Consider the following 22,262-nt stretch of genomic DNA (forward strand, 5'->3'; position numbering starts at 1 on the left):
TAATGCACTGCAAATTTTTTTCTTTTTTTTTTTCTCCATCAGTTCATACTTTCTCAGACTGATAAACTGTCAAAATGTCAAAGGGTCAAGGTGCCAAATGGTATTTTCCATTTTTAATTTTCTAATTTAAACACATACGCATTTTGAATAATTCGGCGAAGGCGCATAAACTGACGCGAACTTCCTAAATAGAAAGAAGGAAGAAAAGAAGAAAGAGAGAAAGAGAAAGATAGAGACAGAGAGCTAACTTAAGTAACCAGTTTTTTCATGCAAAAGACCTGCAACTGTTCCCTCTTACGTGTACTATTTTATTTATTTTTCTTTTCTTCTTTTAAGCGTCAACTTTGTGAATGAGTCTTTTAAATTTATTTTATTCCATATGTTCCTCACCGAATTGTTTTTGTTATTTTTTTTTTACCTTCGTATAGGCTAAAAAAGGTGTGAGTGAAAAAATTAACATTCACGTAGTATTTATTTTTGCAATGTGCTAGGATGTAATATGGTGTGACTCAATGCAGTGTAACCCGCTCTTCTTGCACATACTGCGCATTCCTCCCCTTTGATGCACATTTCCGTGTGCTCACACAGGGACAAATGTTTTCCCCAAATCCGTTGCCTTCAGTATGGTAGCTGTGAAGTGTGTACTCTGTGACAGTTCACAACAACTGATCATTTCACGCGGTTATCCTAACTGAACATGTTGCTTTCCAGCTCCGAATCCACCATTTTCAGCGATACTGATTATGGTGTTATCAGTGAGGACGATGGCAACTACAGCAACGCAGATGAAAACATAAAAAATGTGAAATTCTTCAATAAAATAATAATCAAACTGTTTTTAAAAAATAGAAAGTACTATGAACAGATAAAAAAAATTGCACTTAGCTATATTAGCAAAATAGAAGACATCCAATTTTCGCATATTCAAAACAGTGAACAAGGAAGCAATGAGCACATATACAATTTTTATTTTGACACGTACGATGCGATTCGGCATGGAGAAAACAAATTGATTTATTACATGCAGAATAGCTTCCACAAATTTATCGATGTTATGAACAACTACTCCATTCCTTTTTTCTTTCGACTTATCTTCCTGAGTTGCTATTTCGAGTTTTTGCATAGGAGAGAAGCAAAAGAGGACGTAAGTGATAGTAGCGACCTTGGGGAGGGGAGGAGCCATTCGCCTACCATTGATGTGGACAATCGGGGGGATGCTGCCGGTGTCCAGTTGGTACATACAGATGGTTTACCGCAAGACGGTCGCGCTTCTGATCGGTACGGAAATATCTTGACGAAGAGGGAGCATAAGGAAGCGGCAGGCGAGGATAGCATAGTGGAAGAGCCAAACGCGGGTGCCGAGGATGGAGGCTTAACCGAGGAGATTAACAAAGAGAAGGGAAGCAATCGAAATGGAGGGAGCATCGATGAGAAAGGAAGCTACCCAAGTGGAGAGACCATCGGTGAGAAGGGAAGCTACCCAAGTGGAGAGACCCTCGATGAGAAGGGAAGCTACCGAAATGGAGGAACCCTCGATGAGAAGGGAAGCTACCGAAATGGAGGAACCCTCGATGAGAGGGAAAGCACGTCCATAGATTCGGATGAGGAACGGCGCGAAGAAGACCCCTTCCTGTATGATTTCATAGTGTACAATTTCGGCAAAGACAGGAAAGTTATGGAAGAAATCGACGTCTACAGTTCGTGCCTGATAAAAGGGATTCTGTACTCATACAAAGATTACCCCTTTTTAAAAGACGCAAGTACCAAAGCCAAAATAAATAATTGCCTAAAAATGATCTTCGGCAAACAAAATATAAAAATTATGTGCCGAGTGACAAACGTGCCCTACCTCCATGATGTCCACATTAACTATTTGCAAGAAATACGAAGTAAGCACATCGGGAAGTTTGTAAGCACAGAGGGGATAATAACCCGGGTGGGAGAAAAGAGAATATTGGAGGAATGCAAAAAGTACAGATGTATGAGGTGTGATAACATAATTAAAAAAAAAGCCATTCCCGAATTGTATTACAACACAGAAACGGTTTTTAAGTGCCCCAATTCGCAGATTAACACGAATATACACCCTTGCTATAGAAACGATTTGTTAAGCGAAGTAGGAAGGAAAGAAGTGCACCTGAGAAGGAAGTATAGGAAGGAAGAGACGGGGCAAGGAAGCAAGACGGGGGAACCAGTGCCGTATATTAAAAGCGACGCCAAAAATGGCAGCAAAAATAGTCTTCACGGTGACGCTAATTATAGGTCAAAGTGGAATGGCAACAGACGCAATGCCAAGTCGAATGTGGCACACAACGGAAACGGTTATAGTAAGAATCCATACAGTGAACAAAAATGTAATGGCACAAATTTCGAATTCTTAGAGAGCGAAGTTAAACGAGTAGATTACCAAGAAATAAAAATAAAGGAAACGAGTAAAACGAATATCCCATACTCCATTACGGTGGTCCTTTTGGAAAACCTAGCTGGGAAGTATCACCCGGGAAAGAAAGTCATTATAAATGGCATCATCCTGCGGAGGTGGAAGAAGTTATATAAAGACATTAGGTGCGACTCAGAGCTGTTTATCGAAGCAAACAATATCGAAATTAAAGAACTGGAAGGCTCAAGGTGCAAAGAGGTAGAAATGGACGACGAGTTCGCCAAGTGTATAAATGCCCTAACGAATGAGGCGCAGGCGTGTGGAGAGGAGGCAGCCACTGGGGAGGGTGTCCTTACAGACAAAGAAAACAACGCTGAGGTGGATGGTAATCTGGGGGATGATCCCGCGGGGAGCCCCACATGCGATAAAAAGGGAAGGCTCATAAGCTCATCACATCTGAGCAGTGGCATTTGCATTGGAACAAATAGGGATAAAGACACACAAGAGGGGACACATCCTGAGAAGGGCTCTGGAAACACTCCCCCAAGTGGTAGCAAAATGAAGGGGAAAAAAAATAAGCTGAACGAAAACACGACGGATGGAAAGATAGATGTCTCAGAAAGGAGCCTATTTGAAAAATATTGGCTCCTCTTCAAAAATAACAAATTGGAAGGAAAGAGACACCTGTGCGATAGTTTATGCCCCAATTTGTACAATTGCAAGTTGTCCAAAATATCAGTCCTGCTGGTGCTAATAGGGGGGAACAAAATAAATGAGCATGATTCCTTTTACAATGAGAATAATAAGTGGAAGAAGTATTTCAACCGCAGCGATGGAAGGGCAGGGACGGGGGTGCACCGGACAGGCGGCTACGACGATGACGGAGATAGGGATGAGGATAGCGGTGAGGATAGCGGGGCGGATAGCACTGACGACGAGGAGCAGGGGCAGGCAGGAGAAGGTGACTCCTCCACTTCCCAAAAGGCACATGTAACTAAGGCGAAGAGGCCAAAGGGGGATGACACCAAGCAGGGCGGACGCACAAAGGACGTAAACCAAAACGAACCGAGGAAACGACGCAGAGAAAGAGAAAAAGAAAGAGCAAAGCACAGGAAGAGGAGAGGAAAGAATTTCTCTTCCGACAATTGTGACAAGAGAACATTGTGCCATTTGATGCTGGTGGGAGATCCAGGGACAGGAAAATCGCAGCTACTGAAGGAAGTACAAAAAATAAGCAACATCTGCATGAACGTGTCAGGTATGTTTTGTACCACTGCTGGGTTGACTTGTGCAGCCATAAAAGAAGGGAACAATTTTATGCTGGAAAGTGGAGCTCTAGTTTTGGCAGATAATGGAGTCTGCTGCATTGACGAATTTTGTCTCATGAAGAATGAAAATAAGAATGCTATTCACGAGGCAATGGAACAGCTAACCATTTCAGTAGCCAAGGGTGGTATCGTGGATAAATTAAATTGTCGGTGCACTATTATCGGTGCGTCTAATTTCGAGTTACATAAAACGGTTCAGGGAAATTTATCTTCCTGTGACAATAAGATTCTCATTATTAACCTCTCCTACACACTGTTCAGCCGATTCGACATGGTTGTCATAGCAGAGGATAATAATGAAATTGATTCGAAGATTGCTGACTATGTGTTGTCACAAGATGTGCAGTCTGGTTCTGCTGCGGGTGGTTTAGTGAAGGAGGGAACAGGCTTGTGGGGAAGCGCTGTACAGCAAGAAGTGGGATGGGGGGGTTCTCGCCTAGTTGGAGGAGGAGCGGCAAGGGCGGCAGCAGCAGGAGGAAGAGGAGGAGGCGGAGGGGGTGGAGTCCAAACCAACTCGGCTAAAATGAGTAAGCAGAATCGCTCCGCCAAAGGAGCAGAACATGCGAACTTCTCCAGTGCGAACTCCTCCATTGCGAATACCCCTGAAGAGGAGCAATGCGCCGGAGGACACGCCTTCAAGACGCCTCAAACTGAAGGCACAAAAATTATCTGGTCTAGCGAAAAGCTGAAGGAGTATATTTCCTACGTGAAGAATAACTGCTCTCCAAATTTTAATAAGTCCTCCAAGCTGATTTTAATTACATACTATTCGATGTTACGGAAGCATAATAATGGCGATAACGGAACGACCATTAGGACATTGGAAAGTCTGATACGGCTAAGTGAGGCGCATTCGAAAATGATGCACAATGACACGGTGTCCTCTGACGATGTGATTAATATCGTTTTGTTATCAGAGCTTAGCTTGCGTGGGTATAAAATAGCCGTCAGAACGAATTCCAACAATATTCTCATAGCTAGATCGGGCATAATGTCCAACTTAAACGATTCGCTGCTCTTTTACAATAATATGCATAAGACGTTTTACTCCTTGGATGATGTTTTATTCTACGAGTCGTTATACAATTATTTTAAGAAGCTCCTTTTGGAGAAGCTCAGTTTGATGGAGCGGGACGGGAGGATCCACCGCATGGCGCTGTAGTAGGGAGTGGGAAGGGGAAGAGGATGAGGAAGAGGGCGGCTGCTTCTTCCCATTTGGCAGGTCGTCTTTTCCCAGCATTTTAAGTGGTACATATCATTAGGAGAAAGACGGGTACGGCGCTTTTTTTCTTACAACTTTAGGTTCTTTTTTTTTTTTTTTTGCAAACTTACGCCCATTTTTTTTCAGCTTTTGTCCCCTTTTTCTTAATTTTTTTTTTGGCAAAACGGCGCTGGACTCATTTGAAACCCCACGCAGGGACTTTGACGCCCGAGGGCGCACTCATGTTGCATGGCCAGTTGTCACTAAATTTTCATTTGACCTTCGCTGCGTCACTTTGGCGCACTCCCCCTTTTTTTAAGAACCAACTGAACCGTAAGGATGTTCCTACTTTACGCCCGCTTCGAAATTATTCATATTGTCACCAGTTTGTTATATAGCTTCGTCGGGTGAGTTTCCCTCGAGCTATTCCGTCAAGCTAATTGTGGGAATTCCTTTTTTTTTTTTTTCATATTTTTTAAAGGGGAGACAAAAAGAGAGTTTCCCAAAGGGGGAAAAGCACACAAGAGGGGGTGTCCGATTTCCTGCGGGGTCGTGGGGGCATCTATTTGTGACCCCGTTCCCCCCCCGCCATCGGTAGAGGCAGCACGAGGACAATTGTGCAAAAAAGAAAGAAAATATATGCATGTGTTTGTGAACATATATGTACGGATGTGTGTATCCTCCGCTTAATCAAATAAAATCACATGCAACTGGTGCTGCAACTGCGGCTGAAACTACTGCTGTCGCTACTGCCGGTGCCTCCGCTGTCGCTTCCCCTGTGCGACAAAAAAGGGACAGCAAAGTGACGTGATCCAAAATGGATATAAAAGTGCTGGATGACGAAATCATGCTGTCTGATGGGCGGGTCATAAGAATGCCCGTTAAACAGGCAGAGGAAAAAGAGAAGGAAAAAAGCAAAGGGAGAATAAAGGTGGATAAAGTGCCAAACGTTTGTGGAAGCAGCGCGGGGGCAGGAAGTGACTACTTTGATCTCTACCGAAAACAAAGAAATGAAGAAAATGAAAGACTCGAATTGATGGAAAAGAAGTGGAAAGAATATACACAGAATCAAATATTCCAGAGTAAGAGGAAGGAAAAAATTGAGTTTATAGAAAAGAAAAGTTTAAAAAAAAAGAAAAAAAGACAAATGAGGAAGAACAAAATTAGGGAGCTGCGAAATAGTAAGAAGGCTAAAGTAGAAGGGAAGAGTGACGAAAAAACGGAAAAGACGAGTGACCAGGCGGGGGAAGACTCTTGTCCAAGCGATTATGATACTTCCAGGGAGGTGAATCAATCGGTCTCCTCCCAGAAGAAACATCATAACGGTTTACCTACGCCTGATGAGATGGTCAAACCGGATAGGGCACAATCGGGAGAAGACGAGCCTGATAAGTTGGAGGCCCCCCAACCCGTGGACACAGACACGTTCCTTGTGGTTAAGGAGGGAGAGGAGGAACTCTTCTAGTTATGTGTGATGGCACGTTTGGTGTGTTCGTAACGCGAGGGGAATACTTCCAAGCGGTGCATGCCTCCTACGTATGGGTCAAATTTGTGCAATGTTTAACCCTGCCGGGTGACGTTAAAAAGTGTTAACATAAAAAAAGGGAAAATTTTCAACAGGGGTCAACAAATTGGAGGGAAAAGGTCACCGAAAGACTAAGCAAAAAGGCCCTTTTTAACGCATTCCTTGTTTGCAGTGTGTTTTATTTGTTTTTGCTTTTTTCCGTCTTTTCATCTTTTTTCCACCTCCATGTGCGATCACCGCGTTGACCACTCCGTTTCTCTTCAGTGGACTCCGCGAGCAACTCCCCTTAAGTTTTCCACTACCCTTTTATCCACGTGCATTTGTCTCTTATAAGCCAAGGCAACTTTGAGCAGCCCCGCTTCGTCCAACCTTCTGCTTAGCAGTTGAAAGGATTGCGGTTCATTCAACTGTGGAGTAAATTCCCCCGTTGGAATCACGATGCTCGGGACTCCTGTGATTGACGACACGACTGAGAAGATTTCCTTCATGTAGTTGTTGTATCCCTCAAGGGGAGGCTCCATTCCACTGAAATGACGCGAAATAGGCACACTGATTGGGGGATGCTGCTTCGCCTGGGTGGTGTCTTTCTCTGGGTCGGGGTTACCCCCATGAGGGATGCATATGGACTCCTTCAAATTGTTTGACCTTGGTAGGGAGGGCAGCAAGAGGAAATTTACTTGGCCAAAAATTGTATCCAACGCTCTAGTTAACCTCCGCTTCGCAGTTGTGAAGATGTGGTGTAGAGACCCCCCTTGGAAGCGAGACGAGATTATGGATCCACCGATGATTCTCGTTAGGACTTTTTCACCTAGCAGAGTGGACCTCACTTGTTTAACAAAATTGGATTTTCCGAGCACATTATGAAGGTTATAGTTGATCCCATTAATCCTGGAGAGGTTGCTATTTGCGATGGTCATAGAGTGGAGATAGTACAAATAGCAGTAGTCTCCCAGTTCATACAGATCTGTCTTCATCAGAGTTGCTCCCATTTGTTCGATATTCTGCATGACCTGAAAATAGCTTCGATACGTGAGATCATCGACAAAGTAGTTTTTTAAAAGCTCCTTCGTTAGGTAGCCAAATTTCATGTTTCTCAGTGGGCATTTATTTTGATCAAAGTTGAGAGACGCTTCATACTTTTTTAACTTAAAATGAAATTTTTTTTCTCCCCCTTTGAGGGTAGTTAGATCGTTTTTATCTCCTCCGGAAAGGACATCCAAGATGATGCTACAGTCATAGAGATTGTTAACAATAAGTCCTACCACATCGGTTTCTTCATTATAGGGGATAATGCCGTATCTGCTTATCCTTCCATAGGTGGGCTTCATCCCTATGCATGCACATAGCGCAGCTGGGGTTCGAATGGATCCGCCTGTGTCTGTATTTACAGAGCAATTAATAATTCTGGAACCGACACAACTAGCCGATCCTCCAGAGGATCCACCACAAGATAGGTAACCTTCATTGAAGGGATTCTTTACGTCCCGTCCTGTACATGATCCCATTGCAAATTCGTCCAAATGAGTCTTCCCTACAATTACAGCTCCATGTTTTTTCAACCTTCTAACAACAGTGCTATCATAGGATGGTTTATAATTTCCTAAAAGTTTACTCCCACATGTTGTTGGTATATTTTTTGTGCAAATGTTGTCTTTTAAAATGATGGGTAGACCGAATAGTTTCGGTAGGTCCTCCAAATCATTACACTTTTCATAAAGGCACTGCAGGTTTGTCAGCTGCTCATTTATCTCGTCAAGGCTGTATAGGTAGGAAAAGCTGTTATACCGATTGAGACGTCCCTCAGTGACTCTCCTAATTATGATTCTTTCTAGTATGTCTTTTATATTCTTATGTGAAAAGATTTCTTTCCTAATTTGGTACACCTCCGAGGTGCATCTCTCACTTGATCCATCTGGATGCGCTGCGGAGAGTGTACCCTTTTTACATTTCTTTGTCCTTCCCATGTGTGTACACTTCGATGGGGGGGAAATGTACCAGGGGGGTGTACCCTTTCTCAGCTGTCTGCATTTCGGTAAGTGAGCTGCTTCCCTGAGAGGCTTTTTTCTCCCCCAAGGGAGTTGTTTTCCTTCCAGTTTAATTGCACATATTGTTGGAACGTGGAGAAAAATCACCCCATGTATCAAAAGGAGGAACGTACACAACAGTTTTGTGTTCACATGACAGCGGCACCGCAACGGTTGGCACTGCCCCATCTATCTGTAGTGTGTCTTCCTAACTTGAGATTGTAGTGTCACTTTCCATTTTTACCAATTGGGGGGAGAAGCACGACTTGTTCTGTTCTGCGCGTACACTGCCCGTACAGTGCGCAGATTCGTTAGCGGAACCGCTTTTCAGAGGAAGAAACTCCCCATTGGGGTTTCACGTGCAGGGAGGAAAAGCACAGCTACATGGATACACGTCCCAGTTTGAAGCGGAATTGTATCCAATTATTTTTACACTTCATTTGTTCATTTTGTGACTATGATGAGGGTGGGATTTTCCCATCAATTTTTTTTTCTTCTTTTTTATCCCAATTTGTATAGCGGCTACGCGGAAGTGAGCGGCTAAATTGAGGAAGCTTTCCCCTTGTGGTGTTTTTCTTTAAAGGGATGGAAATTTCGACGGGCTGGTATATAAGCTATGTGGCACGCAAGGAGCACCATCGGAAAGTGCATGTTGCTGCTCCTTTGAGACAATTTAAAAAAGGAAGAATCGAAATGCGGGGTAACCAAACTGGGCTAAAAGTATAGCGGTAATAAAATTCTGCATTGCTTAGCCGTTGAAACGTTGCATTTTCTTTCTTTTTTTTTTTTCTCCCCTTCCATGGATAAGCAGATTACCCTCTCTGCGGTGTTGTATATGTGTTCACCTCCCCCTTTGGAGAGGCTACAATTTATGAAGCAGTGGGATAGCCATCTCGCACGTTCGTCATTTATAAAAAAACGAGCTGCTTCAAACGGGTGCAACTTCCCTTGGCAGCTACACAAAAGGATACTTCTCATCCCCTCAATGCGGAGAAAGTAAAATGATTCACGACACCTTTCAGTATATAATTTTCGAAATCGCCACAAAGATGAAACCTTGGCAGTTCGCTTCGCCACATGCCTAGCCTAGAAGCAGCATCATGTGTACAATGCAACTGTTTCTATTTTGTCTCCCCGAGCGAAGCGGACGGGGGGGAGAGTGTTGACATGAAAATAGACTATATTTGGAATGAAAATTTTGTTGTAAGAAAAGGTATCCTCTCGAGTCGATCCTTTTTTAGCGTATGTCTCTCTAAATGGCTACTTCACCCTTTAGGAATGTACGCCCGTTCACCATCCTGCACGACTTCTACCGTGTTGTATGAACAGCAAATGGGTTAACCACGAAGGGGCACTTCACCATCTGCGCACAACGGATAGGGTCCATGCCTATCGGCATGTAAGAAAATCCCACAAGTTATATGAAATAACATTAAGACAGCGATATATGCCTCTCCTTTTCTCACCCCTTTTTATTCTTCCACTGGGTAGCAGCAATTAGGAGGTTCTAAAAATTAGGAAGGACCATGAAAACTCGCCTTGCCTCCCTTACCGAGACGGTGATACCTTCCCTGTGGAGGTGGCAACCAAGTGGGTTTTTCTTTTTTTTTCCGCTTTTCCGTGAGAATATAAGCTGCCAAAATGAGCACATTGTATGGCAGTATATGGTGCTGGTGAGGGAAGGGGTAAGATAACGCTCTTCATTTTTCTTCAAACTTGTGTAACACTCCTTTGTGCTTTCACTTCAATAGGCGAAAAAAGTGCCCTCGTTTTCTGTGTCATTCGGATCAGGGAGGTGAAATAATTTCGCCTTGAAATTTTTTGTAGACTCCACTCCGAGGATATTTCATTTCTTCTTCATACCAAAATGAAGCGGAGAGATGTGTGAGTCTTCCTATTTTCTTGGCGAAGGGTAGCCCTAATGGAACGACTCCCTACATTGCACTATGAAGGAAACCCTTTTGTGAATTCCCTCACAAGATTTTTGCGCTGCTGATGTGGGCATGCGATCTGCAAACTGGTGTAGAGGTAAATCTCCTCTCTACGGTGCGTGGGAAAATGTGTATTCCTTGTTGAAAGAGCCTACCGGCTGGTGGTGTAACAGAATAGGAGGCAACTTTTGTCGGAGAAGGTGGAAACTTTATACAGTTCCAGTTGGCGGGGGAGAGGGGAAACAGCTCTCATACACCTACACTAACCGGCGGATGGAGATGCACCGCGTGCCCCTCCCCTATCACATAATCGTCTCGCATGACTCCCCTACGGAAATGGCTGCAGAAGCAATTTCAAGTCTGTTGAGATGTGCGAAAAAAAAGTCGTCCCTCTGACGGAGCGGGGACAACTCCTGTTTTGTCCCTCCTTATTTGTTCTTTCTTTTTCTGTTCTATCTTATTTTATCTTATCTTATTATTTTTTTTTTTTTTTTGCCCTCTCTGCATTCCCCCCAACCACACACAACGCGCTGATAACTCCGCATTGCAGAGCGATCAATTTACACTTCACTCTTTTATGACTCCTTTCGCAGTCCATGGGCTTTATCTGTTCTTTCACGTGATTCAATTTCACCGCGGCAGAACTGCGTCCTCTCTTGCAGGCGAAGGCAGGGAGATATCCCGGTCACGTACACACCGTTTGAAAAAGAATAATTCTTTTACACCTTCTGGTAGAATCATTCTGTTGCCGTCAAGAAGGCTTCATCTTTTTTTTTCTCCCCTACAACTGACACACTGCGAAATATGAGGGGTCTTCATTTCATTCGACTATTCATTTCCCATTTCCTAATTTTTAAAACCTTATTAGTCACTTGTAAGAACATTTTGGATTTTTATTTTTCGACCCATGGTTGCGTCAAGCAGATGACATCGGAGTTACGCTTTTCCTCAGAGTTGACCCCAGGGAGAGAGCTCAATCCTCGCTTTAAAGGAAGGATAAATTGGGACAGCGTCTCCTTCAGAAACCACCGCAGCTGTGTGTCTACCTGTAGGGACACACGCACATGCGGCACTATACAGGAAAGGATCTCACGCGAGGGGGACTTCAATGGCGACCGCTTCACGAAATTTCTCTTACTGCTCTTTTTAGTCACTCTGGTGTATGCACTGTCGCTGGTACGGGCCATTTTTCCAATCTGCTGAGCTTCGATCCTCCCGAGCTTTGATCTTATTGCGCCTCCACACCGGAGCAGTTCCTTCACACACATAAGAAAAAATGTGCGCATGTAGAGGTTCATTTTGAACCGAATAGCACCACTTCTACAGGGAAGATGTTGTGGCTTTTTTTTTTTCTCTCCCTTTTCAGCACCAAAATGACTCGGCAAAATGCGTAAAATTGGGAGAGCCCCAATTTAGTGGAAGGGCAACCAGGAAAGTGGCCGAAATGGTCACGAAAATAAGAGGCGTCCCTTCCAAAAGGCGTTCCCATAAAGAAGAAAATGAAAGTAACAAGGGAGATATCGCTATCAGAGCAACCAGCCAGGCAGACCCTCGTAGCTACCCATTCGGATGTTCCAAAGAAGACCTTTCCGAAGAACTCAACATGTATGAAATAAATAGACTAATCGACTCGTGCAGTTTTTTTGTAAGTAGAAAAAAAGCGTACATAATATTTTACCATTATAATAATTATCTAAAGAGGACGTTTCACGACATGGTTAGTGAATTATCCCACCGGTTTGAAGATCTGTCTTCGAAGCATGGGATATCGGAGCGGGACTGGAAGAAGTATTGGGCCTTATGTGAACAGTCAATTACACACGAACTAACACATGTTGATTATACCTGTACCAATGGGTTCTACTTTTTTGTGAAGAAGAGAGTATTCTACTTAGACCTGAGGGAGTTCCTCATACGCTGCAAGGATTTTTGGCATGCCACTATACACAAAACTCGAGAAAGGTGCCTGCATCTATTGACGCAAGCGGAGAAGGATTGTGAGCCGGTCTGGGTGAAGCACGATAGCGCCGTCTTCCAAGCGGGTAACCCAACACTTAAATCAACACTTAAGCGAACAGTTAGCCCGGCAGTTAGCGCGACAATTATGCCAAAAAATATAACAGAAGGGGCGACGAAAAAAGAAAACAAAAAATAAAAGCTACACACAGGTGGAGTAAAGTCCCAAAGGGGTGGCGTTTCCACCGTGTTCCCCCCTGCATGGTGAAAAAGAACAAAATCGCCCCGTTCCCCCCCCCTAATGCATAGCACAAACTATTAAAATAAAAATGCAACATAAAATTGGTGACTCGTTTAAAATAGAAGGAGCGCTTACATTTTCGTACCCCCTGATGGTCATTTTTTTCTACTTTTTCTTTATTCCCTTTTGGTAAGCTAAATTGACAAATCTGTCTCATTCGTATTTGCTCTCCCCATTGGGTGATGCAGGACCTTATGGTGAGGTGCACTTACGTTGGTTCCAGTTGGATAACGGGCATAAATTAAATTTGTGCGTTTTCCTAAACGCTTGGCATTCACATCGATAAAGGTTATTTGTCTTAAACATGCGGGGTGGCATCTCTCCCTTGCATGGTGAAGTTCGGTTTATGACCTTGCGTGCACGTAGTGGGTTAAAAAGAAAGCGCGAATAGGTTAGCGATGACGCTATTGAATGTTTGACTCTCCTAAGCAACAGAGATCAGTCATGTGCGGAATGTGTGCGGCCAAGCGATGGACCATTTAATAGCCTCCCCAAGGCGCATGCCGGACGAGAGCGCAATGAGCAGGTACCCGAACTGTGTACATTAAAAAGTTGATTATATAGTAAACTCTTTCTAGCACCTATCATCTGAAGATGAGCAGCATGACGTCAAGAAGACTGTCTGAAAATATGCAAAAAGAGAAAAAAGGGGGTAGCTATCCCATTGTGCATATTCCTTTTGGGGTCATAAAATGGAACTTCGAATTTAGCCCCCAATCATTTGAAAGGGTAGAGAGGCATGTGCTTATGCCTCATTATGACAGAACAGCACAAACATGTTTTTTTCTAGTTCACCCCGTTATTTTTATTACGCAGAAGCAGAAAATACAGAGGAGAATCTTGCGGGGGCTCTGCGTCCTTCGGTGCTACAAATTGAATATACAATCCATACATAGGTGTACTATTTATGCATCTTTTAGTGCTCTTCTGTTTGTTCGTTTGTTTTTTTTTGTTTTTTTTTCCCCTCTTTGTTCTTAGAAAATATGAAAGTGTTGACAAATAAAGAATCTTTAAGCATTCCCCGGGGGACAACATTTCAATTTCATTCATTCTGTGTTAATGTCGCATCTCAGCTCAAAATTGGATGGAACAGAAAAAAATTCTGCATGCCAAATTGCGAAAACGTGGGTAACAGACCGACTAACGAAATAATCTGCGTTCGGAAAATTGTCCGACTTCTCATCTTACCATTTTGTATTTTACGCAGAGCACTCTTCGCGCATGTGGCACAGAACGCCGCGTCGAGTCGGGACATGCATCACGATCTTTTGCAGAGAAAAAAGAGACAGAAAAAGAAAACTGCAGAATAAAAGAAGAAAAAGAAGAAAAACAGTAATTGTGAAAAATAGGGGAAACATTCACAAGCTCGCTGCGAGAATAAGAAAAAAAAAAAGAAAATGTAGAGCGCAAAAGCACAGGAAGGACAAAGTGGCGTCGGCATACTCTCCCCCTACCACGGTGAATTTTCTAAGGCGCCAAAAAGCTATGCGCAGAAAATATTTCCAAAATTTGTTATAGGGTTATGCGGTAACGCCGCTTTTCGGCTGCATACAGCATGTTTTTGATTCATACAGCAGTGGTTGCGCTCTACGGCCAGAACACTCGTGCAGGGACAAACAAGAAAGATATATATGCCCATATATTTACTTTATACATTGTATGTACATATTTATATGTCGCGAAGGGTTTCTGCAATCGCTCCGCTTTCCCTGGCCTGTCCTACCTTTGCAACAGCTGCTACCGTTTCTATCTTTGGAACCTCTGCTAATCTTTGGAACCTCTGCTAATCTTTGGAACCTCTGCTAATCTTTGGAACCTCTGCTAATCTTTGGAACCTCTGCTAATCTTTGGAACCTCTGCTGTCTTTGGAACCTTTGCTGTCTTTGGAACCTTCGCTGTCTTTGGAACCTTCGCTGCCTCTACTACCTTCGTTGCCTTTACTACCTTTGCTACCTTTGTTATATCTTTGCTATTTAATTGTTCATTGTTCCTCATACGACCACCCCGAGGGAAAGGTCAGAAGAAATTCGGTTGTTTTTTCAGGCGTAATAATAATTCATTACTTGTTTAGAGGCCGATTCGTTTATTTTTTATTCTTTATTTTTTTGCCTTCATTTTTTTTGCCTTCATTTTTTTTGGCCTCATTTTTTGTTTCGTATATTTTTCATATTATTCTTTTCAGCGGTGCGCACATTTTCCCTGTCACGAAAAGGCAGATGCCCTGTCGTTCCTTTTAAGTAGCCGACCCGTGGTCTCGTTATGTGGTAGGTTCGTGTGAGCCTATGCATCTGGGAACATCCTTCTGGGAACATCCGTCTTGGCCTTGTTCCACAGCCCTGCAAAGGCCCACCGTAGGAGGGGTGACAAAAGTGTTAAGCTACCTGAGTACGGGCGCATATTTCGTCTTATGTGTATTTGTAGACATACGTTATTATGCGGACCTGTTTGTTTTCGCATGGTTTTCACTCCCGCCCTCTTGGTGCACCAAAGTAACCAATCGCGCGTTCTATAAAAAGGTGTTATGCAGAGAAGAGCAACACCTTTCCCACACTGACGCGCCGCCAAGGAACACCCCTACCTGAGTAACGAAGATTTAGGCCAATTAAGGAAATTCAAATAGGAAGTTACGAACCGTCTTTGACATAAAGGCTGGGTTCAGTTTCTATTCCTCTGAAGAAATGTCCATAAAGGGAAATTTCAAGGGTTGCGGTGATTTTTCGAGGCTTCGCCGCTGCCTACTTATCCTGCTGCTTTGCATGTTGTCTGTGAGATGCACGCTAGAGAAGGAGTGGGGTGCACATATACATATATTTTTCCCTGTCAGGGGAAGCTAATCCGTTGTGTGCCTTAGACTACACCAGTGTCTACGTAGGAATATGCACGTGGAAAGTTTGTGCAAAGTAAAATGTCACGCCATACCTCATTTATCCCTACGGGTGATTTTTTTTTTTTTTTTCTAATGCTTCATTAAATTGATTTATTGTAGCTTCGCACTGCGAAGCAGCCTCTTGTCATATAACCACACGAGATCAGTACATCAAAATGAAGCATACATTCCTTTGAGCGTTCCTGTGGCTGTATTATTCACGGGGACGTGGTTATTCTGTATCTTTTGTATTTATTTCTTTATTCATCAAAGATATATGATATTAATAATCTGTTCATGTAACAATAAAGTTTGGCTTTTATTTTATTTTATTCTATTTTTATTCTACTTTTTCAAATGGATACATTTCCGTGAAAACGGATAAAACGCCAAAAAGCAATTTATCTTCCCATGGATTTCAGATTCTATTTATTAAAAGAAGGAATAGAACAAATGGGATAAATTATAAATGGAAAAATTCCAACAATGCTAAATGCGGACATGTTAAAGTAGTCAGCATTGACCAAGTGTATGGAGCACTTAAGCATTGATGCTACAAATGCCACTCCTTAGAGTATAATTTACTGCATTTCACTTTTTTCTGAAAATATAGATATAGGTAATGATGTGAGGGTGGAACTCCATGAACATGGAGAAACATAGAAAAAATTTACCCTCCATAACGCTTTATCATGTCCCCAATGCGAGCGTCTTCTTCCTATTATTATTTTTACCATTCAATGTAGAATGTGATATAATCCTTGGCAGGTGTATTATAAATCTGGAAAAACGGTAAAGGATGTAAACATAATCGAGAACAGAATAGTACCATTAGTAATATTTTACTTACTACCTAGAAATAGTTTTGTTTATTGTGCGTCTTTTCCCTGGAATGTGTTTTGATAAGATTTCCATTGCGCTCTAGTTTCATTGTTTTCACTCATTTTGGTAAGCACCCGGAGGGGAATGTGTCGTATATTTAGGAACATGTCAGGCAGTATGAATTGGTTTATGCTTCATCGGTAAGCAGCGATTTAGTCATTCGATACATTCAGCTACGCTTCCTAATTTTGCATAAGTAGTTCATTCAGCATAGGGCTAATACCTGACGGCGTCTGTATGATTGCGGCGTTATCCCTCCCTCTCCTTAGAGACGTCTATATTCGTATGCACACATTGCAATGAAATGAAATTCCTAAAGCGGGAAAATTTCGACATTTCATCTGTTATCAATGGAAGGGAGATTTGTGTCATATTTTCCTCAAGTGAAAGCATCGAAGTCTCTTTTTTTAAGAGGTAGCTAGAAGTGCTATTCTCAATGTGTTACTATGCCATATGACTCATGAGGAAATACATAAATATGTATTCTTCCTCCGTATATATAACTATGTTTATGCATATATGTCAAGGACGGAAAATATAGGAGAACTCTTTCTTGCCCCGAAACTTCCAATAAATCATTTATTTTTCGAAAGGCAAACAATGTGGTACATGAAAAGTATTCGAGAAGGTCGTATCGAGTTATTCTTTAAATATGCGACAATAAGAATGACAAAAAAAATGGACAAAACAAATAAGGTACGGAAAAAAATTAAAAAAAAGAAACATTTCAAATGACATAGGAATTAGCAAAAACTTTAAGGGAACAAATTAAATGGACATAATTATTAAAGAATCTTAATATACTAATATTAAAGGAAGGCATCCTTTTACGCCATAATTTTTCCACAAAAAAGATTAACACTACACTTTTAATAAAATTATAAAGGTATTATCATATGTGTATCCCTTTTGTCCTGTTAATATTTGGAAAATGTGTTTTTTATTTTACTTTGTTTTTTATTTCATTTTTTTGGGCACTGTCCTTATTTAATTAAATGAGCATATTTTTCACATACGTAGATACATTCCTTCATCCCTTATACATAACCTAACGTAGGTAACCTTCAACGTGGGATTGCAACTCTGCAATGAAGAGTTCTGTATGTAATTGCTCATTCGTTACATTTTTTCCTTTTTCGGTGTTGTTTCTGGCGTCTATACTTTTCTTCATGCTGTTCTTGGTTTTGGAAGGGGCGTTGTATATTTTCGCGTTCCCTCCGTAAAATTTCTATTCCATTTCCTTTCCATCTCGATTAAGGCATTATGCCATGCTTTAACGTATTTTTTATAAAATCTAATGAAAGCACAGGATCTTTTACTATGCGACATTACAAATGAATTATACTGTGTTTTATAAGAATCCTTTTTTATTCTAAGTTCAGATTCAATGTTTTGCTTACATTCCTTCCACAACTGTCTTTTGTATCTGTCTGACATTCCATATTTTTCTGCTAAATCACAAAGTGCTTTTGATAATCGATCCAACGTTCTTGCGTGCTCGATGAGATATAATTTCTCAAATCCATCAAGCAAAGCAGCCATATCTTCTTTTGACACATAACGGTCGGAATAACTACATTCATGAAATGAGTGCTCTTTTCTTTTTAATTCTGATAATAACGCGGCATTATCTGAATGTTCTGTGAAAAGAGAAACTGAGAAAATACTCCTATCAGGGTATTGAGTTTCTCCTTTCTTCGATGAATGCATGGTAGAGGAATTAGGTTTCAGTTCAGATAGATGTCTTGGGAAGACGCTTACATCTCGTGATGAAGGGGTTAGGTCATTCGAAAGGGTGACATTATTCTGCAAAAAGGGGTAACCAAAGCGAAAAAAAAAAATGAGCAATTTTAATAAGTTTTTATTGTTTGAAACGAACAAGGGTTCTGTTCTTTTCTGATCTGTTGAGAGCCTTTCTTCTTACCGACACCAGAAGGTTCAAGAGGGCAAATGAACAAAAGAGAGCTTTGGGAGCGCTCAACATTTTCAGCTTTCTTATTTTTGGTATTCACAACAGATCTGATGAAGATAAGAAATTCGATTCATTTTTTTTTAATTTACAACCCTCTTATATTTAAAGGGAAAAGTTTCTAAATTGGGAGTATGTTTAAGAAACGAAGGAAATTTATTTTTACGCTGCGTATAAAAAGGAATGGCTTGTTTTATATTGTAGAGAAAATAAAATGAAGTAAAATAAAATATATTAAAACAATTATAAAAAAAGAAATAGATAAATCAGTAAATAATTAAATAAATAAATAAAAGCAAAAAATCCAGTATTTTATGGATAAAATGATTGAATAAGAAAGCCGCTAAAAGGAAAAAACAAATTCGCCAACATTGAATCATTACAGCTGCGTTTTGTATCTATATAAGACAGTAACAAGAAATCGCACAAAACGCAACCATGTCAGTCATACACTCATAAAAATTACTAATGCAAACAGTCAAAACGATGTACTAATGGAAGTTAAAGCGATAATTGGCAGTTTTAAATTTACAAAAAAAAAAAAAAAGAAAACTTTATTAATAAAAGAACAGAGAACGAAGCCGAATAAAAAATGCAAATGGAATTTTTTCTTTTCTAGTGCTTCACTAAATTGATTATTCTAGCTATATATACCGGTAAGGGGCATGTTGCCTTAGAACTGCACGACATGAGTGCATAAAAATAAAGGATACATTTTTTTTAAGCCTTCTTTGGCAGCATTATTTAAGGGGGGACGGTGTTATTTTGTATTTTTCATATTTATTTTCTTATTTAGCAAAAAGATTGATATTATTAATAAATTATTCATGTAAGAATAAAGTTTGGCTTTTATTTTTTTTATTCTATTTTATTTTTTTATTGTACTTAAGCAATGGGTTGTATGTTCGCAAAGAAGCTAAAACGGATTATTCAATTTAATTATTTTTCGCGATAAAAAAAAATCTTTCATAATGCTGTTAATCTTGCAGAAGAGGTGAATATATACTACCAGATTAATTTATGTTATGGTGTTTGTATGTTCATTCATTTTAATGAAAAATGTAGCCTCCATTAGTTGTTCATATTTTAATAGGCATGTTAATATAAGTATCATCACACCAGTTGGTAAAAAAAGTAACTTTTGCATAAACTTCACATATGCTTATATTTCTGCACAGAATAAAATTATTAAATGAGAAAAAAAAAAAAAAAAGAAATTAGTACGTTGTAATGGTAAGAATAAAATAAAACTGACAATATCAGGAGGAGTCATGAACAAACGTAGAAATCATTTTTTTTTTTTTTCTTTATAGTTACATTTTAGAAAAAAAAATATATATTTTAATTTTCATGAAAAGAAATCGATGTAGCGCCCTCCGTTGTAAGATTAACCACATAGCATAAACATGTGAATGCGGTCATTGTAGCGTGCAATAACGATAAATTTGCTAACTTTGAGAACATGAAAATTAAAAAAAAGAAAAAAGCACCATTTGGAGGATTTAAACATAAGCGAAAAAAGTGATTTAAAAACGAAAAAAAGACTGGTGCAGCACCAATGCGACTGAACCCTACTTCTGAATAAGTCTCAATGCAAAAATACATTTCCACTATTGTAATATTGTGATTCTCAATTTAGTCTCAACATAAGAGACAAATAGCTTAGCCTCACTAGGTACACTGGACGAACAACTTATTTTACACTGTTATTTATGCTTTCTTATATTCTAATTTTTTCTCACCTTGGAACTGTTAAAATTCGTATTTTTCTTTATAAAAGACAGTTCCACATAAGTCTCATACATTTTTATCTTGAAGGAATAGAGGTGATGCGATTGAATAAATATTGTTTCCCTACATGCAAAGATATGAACTCCCCGCTTCACATAACTCGTCTCCATAATTGCAAAGTACAAGGAGATAATAATTCGACATAGGAATTGTCCATCTGCCCATGCTTATATTTTCCCAAATGGATAACAATCTCCTTACAACACGAGAATGTGTCCTTCGTAAATTGATTTGCATAGTGAGGGGAAGTTATTGCCACGCGCAAAGGGAGGTACTTTATTCTATCTTTATTGAATATAATTAACTGACACGGATGCTTACAAAAAAGAAAAAAAAAAGAAAAGTTATAAGTTTCAAATTTTAAAAGGATTCTACTCAAAAATGTGACTAATGTGTATATATATAATGCACGTACATTTGGGTGACTTCTTTTTTTTTATTCAAAATTGAGACATAATTTTTTTATTCTGTGAAAGAAATGGTAATAAATAGCTCCATATTGTATTTATGAGAAACCACATAGTGGTATCTTTAATGAACCGCATAAATCGTACGCATTGGATTTATTACAAACCTAACGGATTACAAAAAAGAGACAGAAAAAAAAAGGACAAATACAAATACATAACAATCAGAAACATATTGCCCCAAAATAAGCACTTCTAATGTAGGGGATATTTAAAAGGTGATTTAAACGAAATAGATGAAAAAGACAAAAAATAAATTTTCACATGTACCAAATGTAGAGATTTTTCGCGAAGCTGTAATGTTTGGAAAACGATTCTTATGACATGGTTAACGTAGGGCGAATTTTATTGTAGGGTGTCTGTCACATTGCCATCTCTGCACATAGGAAGGTGAGTTTTTTTTTTCTTTTTTTTTTTTTATTCCTTTGAAAGAATGTTCATTAGTATAGATTAAGAAACTGGTTGTTCCCTCCTTTTATTCGTCACTAGGGAAAGCTTATATATTTAGCATTAATGAAATTCCTTTTAGTTATTTTTCATCACAAGGTTTTTCTTCATATCCTTTATTTCGCCATCTTGCTGCTCTTATGTATCCGATTTGTCCTCATTTGCGCAGCTTTCTTTTTATAGGCCTCTTCACTCTTAGCAAAAGTATGATTCCACATTTTCCTTTTTGCACACTGTCTGGCATTCCATCTTCTGTCGATAAGTCATCAAGATTTTTGATAATCGTAATATCTCCAACATTTTGCACTATCCTTTGGTTATCCACTTGATATAATCGTCAAGTAAGACAGCTATTTCAGAAATGATCAGCTGAGTATGCAAGATATGTTGAGGTTACTAAATCTAACTTTGGCAATTTTGAAAATTCAGAAATGTCCTTTTCTTGCCAGACATATGGGAATTTACTATTCGTCTTTTTCATTTTATGCTTTTGTTTTAATTTCATTCCTGAGGCGTAGATGTCCAATACTGATGACGCTTCATTTATTTGCCTTGCATGGATAAACACGTTTGATGTTGTCACCGGATTCTCATTTCACATGGTATAGTAATGTTCTATACATCTGTTCGGTAATGGATTTTCCTAAAAAAATGTCTAAGTATAGGTTTTAAAGAATTTTTAACCTATTATATACAAAACATGGGCTGGTGTGTACCTACTAAAAGCATTTCCCACTAAAAAAAGAGGGCTAAATGGGGGGAAAAAATAATGTGGATAATTTTTCCCTATTGAATACCTGTAGATGATACGTTATTGTCATCATTTCTGGAAAATTAGATGAATATTTTGCATTTGACGTTTAGCATTTAACATTTTTGACACTTAACATCTAGCATTTAACGTTTAACATTTAACATTTAACATTTTTGACACTTAACATCTATCATTTAACGTTTAACATTTAATAATTCTTAATCATTAAACAGTAATCATGAATTCTAGGCTTGTATGTTGAAGTTAGATAATTTCTTAATTTTGTGAAATTTATTGCACTGTTTTTATTAAAGTGAATACACCCCGTTAGTGTGGGCAACACAATGCCACAGGTGAAAAGCTCCTGTTGTGGGAAATATGATATAAGAGTTCAAAAAAAGGAATTAAATTAAACACATTTTAATAAGGTTAAATGAAGT

The 22,262-nt window shown here is 39.8% G+C and overlaps 5 protein-coding genes across 5 annotated transcripts; 3 read left to right on the forward strand and 2 right to left on the reverse strand.

The window, feature by feature from the left end:
• Window positions 1–697: 697 nt before the first annotated feature.
• On the forward strand, window positions 698–4,870 carry C922_02520 (hypothetical protein; the record flags this gene model as incomplete). Its single annotated transcript, XM_008818119.1, has 1 exon — window positions 698–4,870. One exon carries the CDS (start codon window positions 698–700, stop codon window positions 4,868–4,870), a length of 4,173 nt encoding a protein of 1,390 aa, XP_008816341.1.
• Window positions 4,871–5,726: 856 nt separating this feature from the next.
• Window positions 5,727–6,374, forward strand: C922_02521 (hypothetical protein; the record flags this gene model as incomplete). Its single annotated transcript, XM_008818120.1, has 1 exon — window positions 5,727–6,374. One exon carries the CDS (start codon window positions 5,727–5,729, stop codon window positions 6,372–6,374), a length of 648 nt encoding a protein of 215 aa, XP_008816342.1.
• Window positions 6,375–6,694: 320 nt separating this feature from the next.
• C922_02522 (hypothetical protein) lies at window positions 6,695–8,398 on the reverse strand (the record flags this gene model as incomplete). The annotated part of the gene is made up of 1 exon (XM_008818121.1): window positions 6,695–8,398. One exon carries the CDS (start codon window positions 8,396–8,398, stop codon window positions 6,695–6,697), a length of 1,704 nt encoding a protein of 567 aa, XP_008816343.1.
• A 2,795-nt stretch (window positions 8,399–11,193) lies between these two features.
• On the forward strand, window positions 11,194–12,544 carry C922_02523 (hypothetical protein; the record flags this gene model as incomplete). The annotated part of the gene is made up of 2 exons (XM_008818122.1): window positions 11,194–11,565; window positions 11,756–12,544. 2 exons carry the CDS (start codon window positions 11,194–11,196, stop codon window positions 12,542–12,544), a joined length of 1,161 nt encoding a protein of 386 aa, XP_008816344.1.
• A 5,017-nt stretch (window positions 12,545–17,561) lies between these two features.
• Window positions 17,562–18,378, reverse strand: C922_02524 (hypothetical protein; the record flags this gene model as incomplete). The annotated part of the gene is made up of 2 exons (XM_008818123.1): window positions 17,562–18,200; window positions 18,319–18,378. The coding sequence occupies 2 exons, from the start codon at window positions 18,376–18,378 to the stop codon at window positions 17,562–17,564; spliced, it is 699 nt and encodes a 232-aa protein (XP_008816345.1).
• Between the last annotated feature and the right edge of the window lie 3,884 nt (window positions 18,379–22,262).

This window comes from Plasmodium inui (assembly GCF_000524495.1).
Source record: "Plasmodium inui San Antonio 1 unplaced genomic scaffold supercont1.9, whole genome shotgun sequence".
Lineage (NCBI taxonomy): Eukaryota > Apicomplexa > Aconoidasida > Haemosporida > Plasmodiidae > Plasmodium > Plasmodium inui.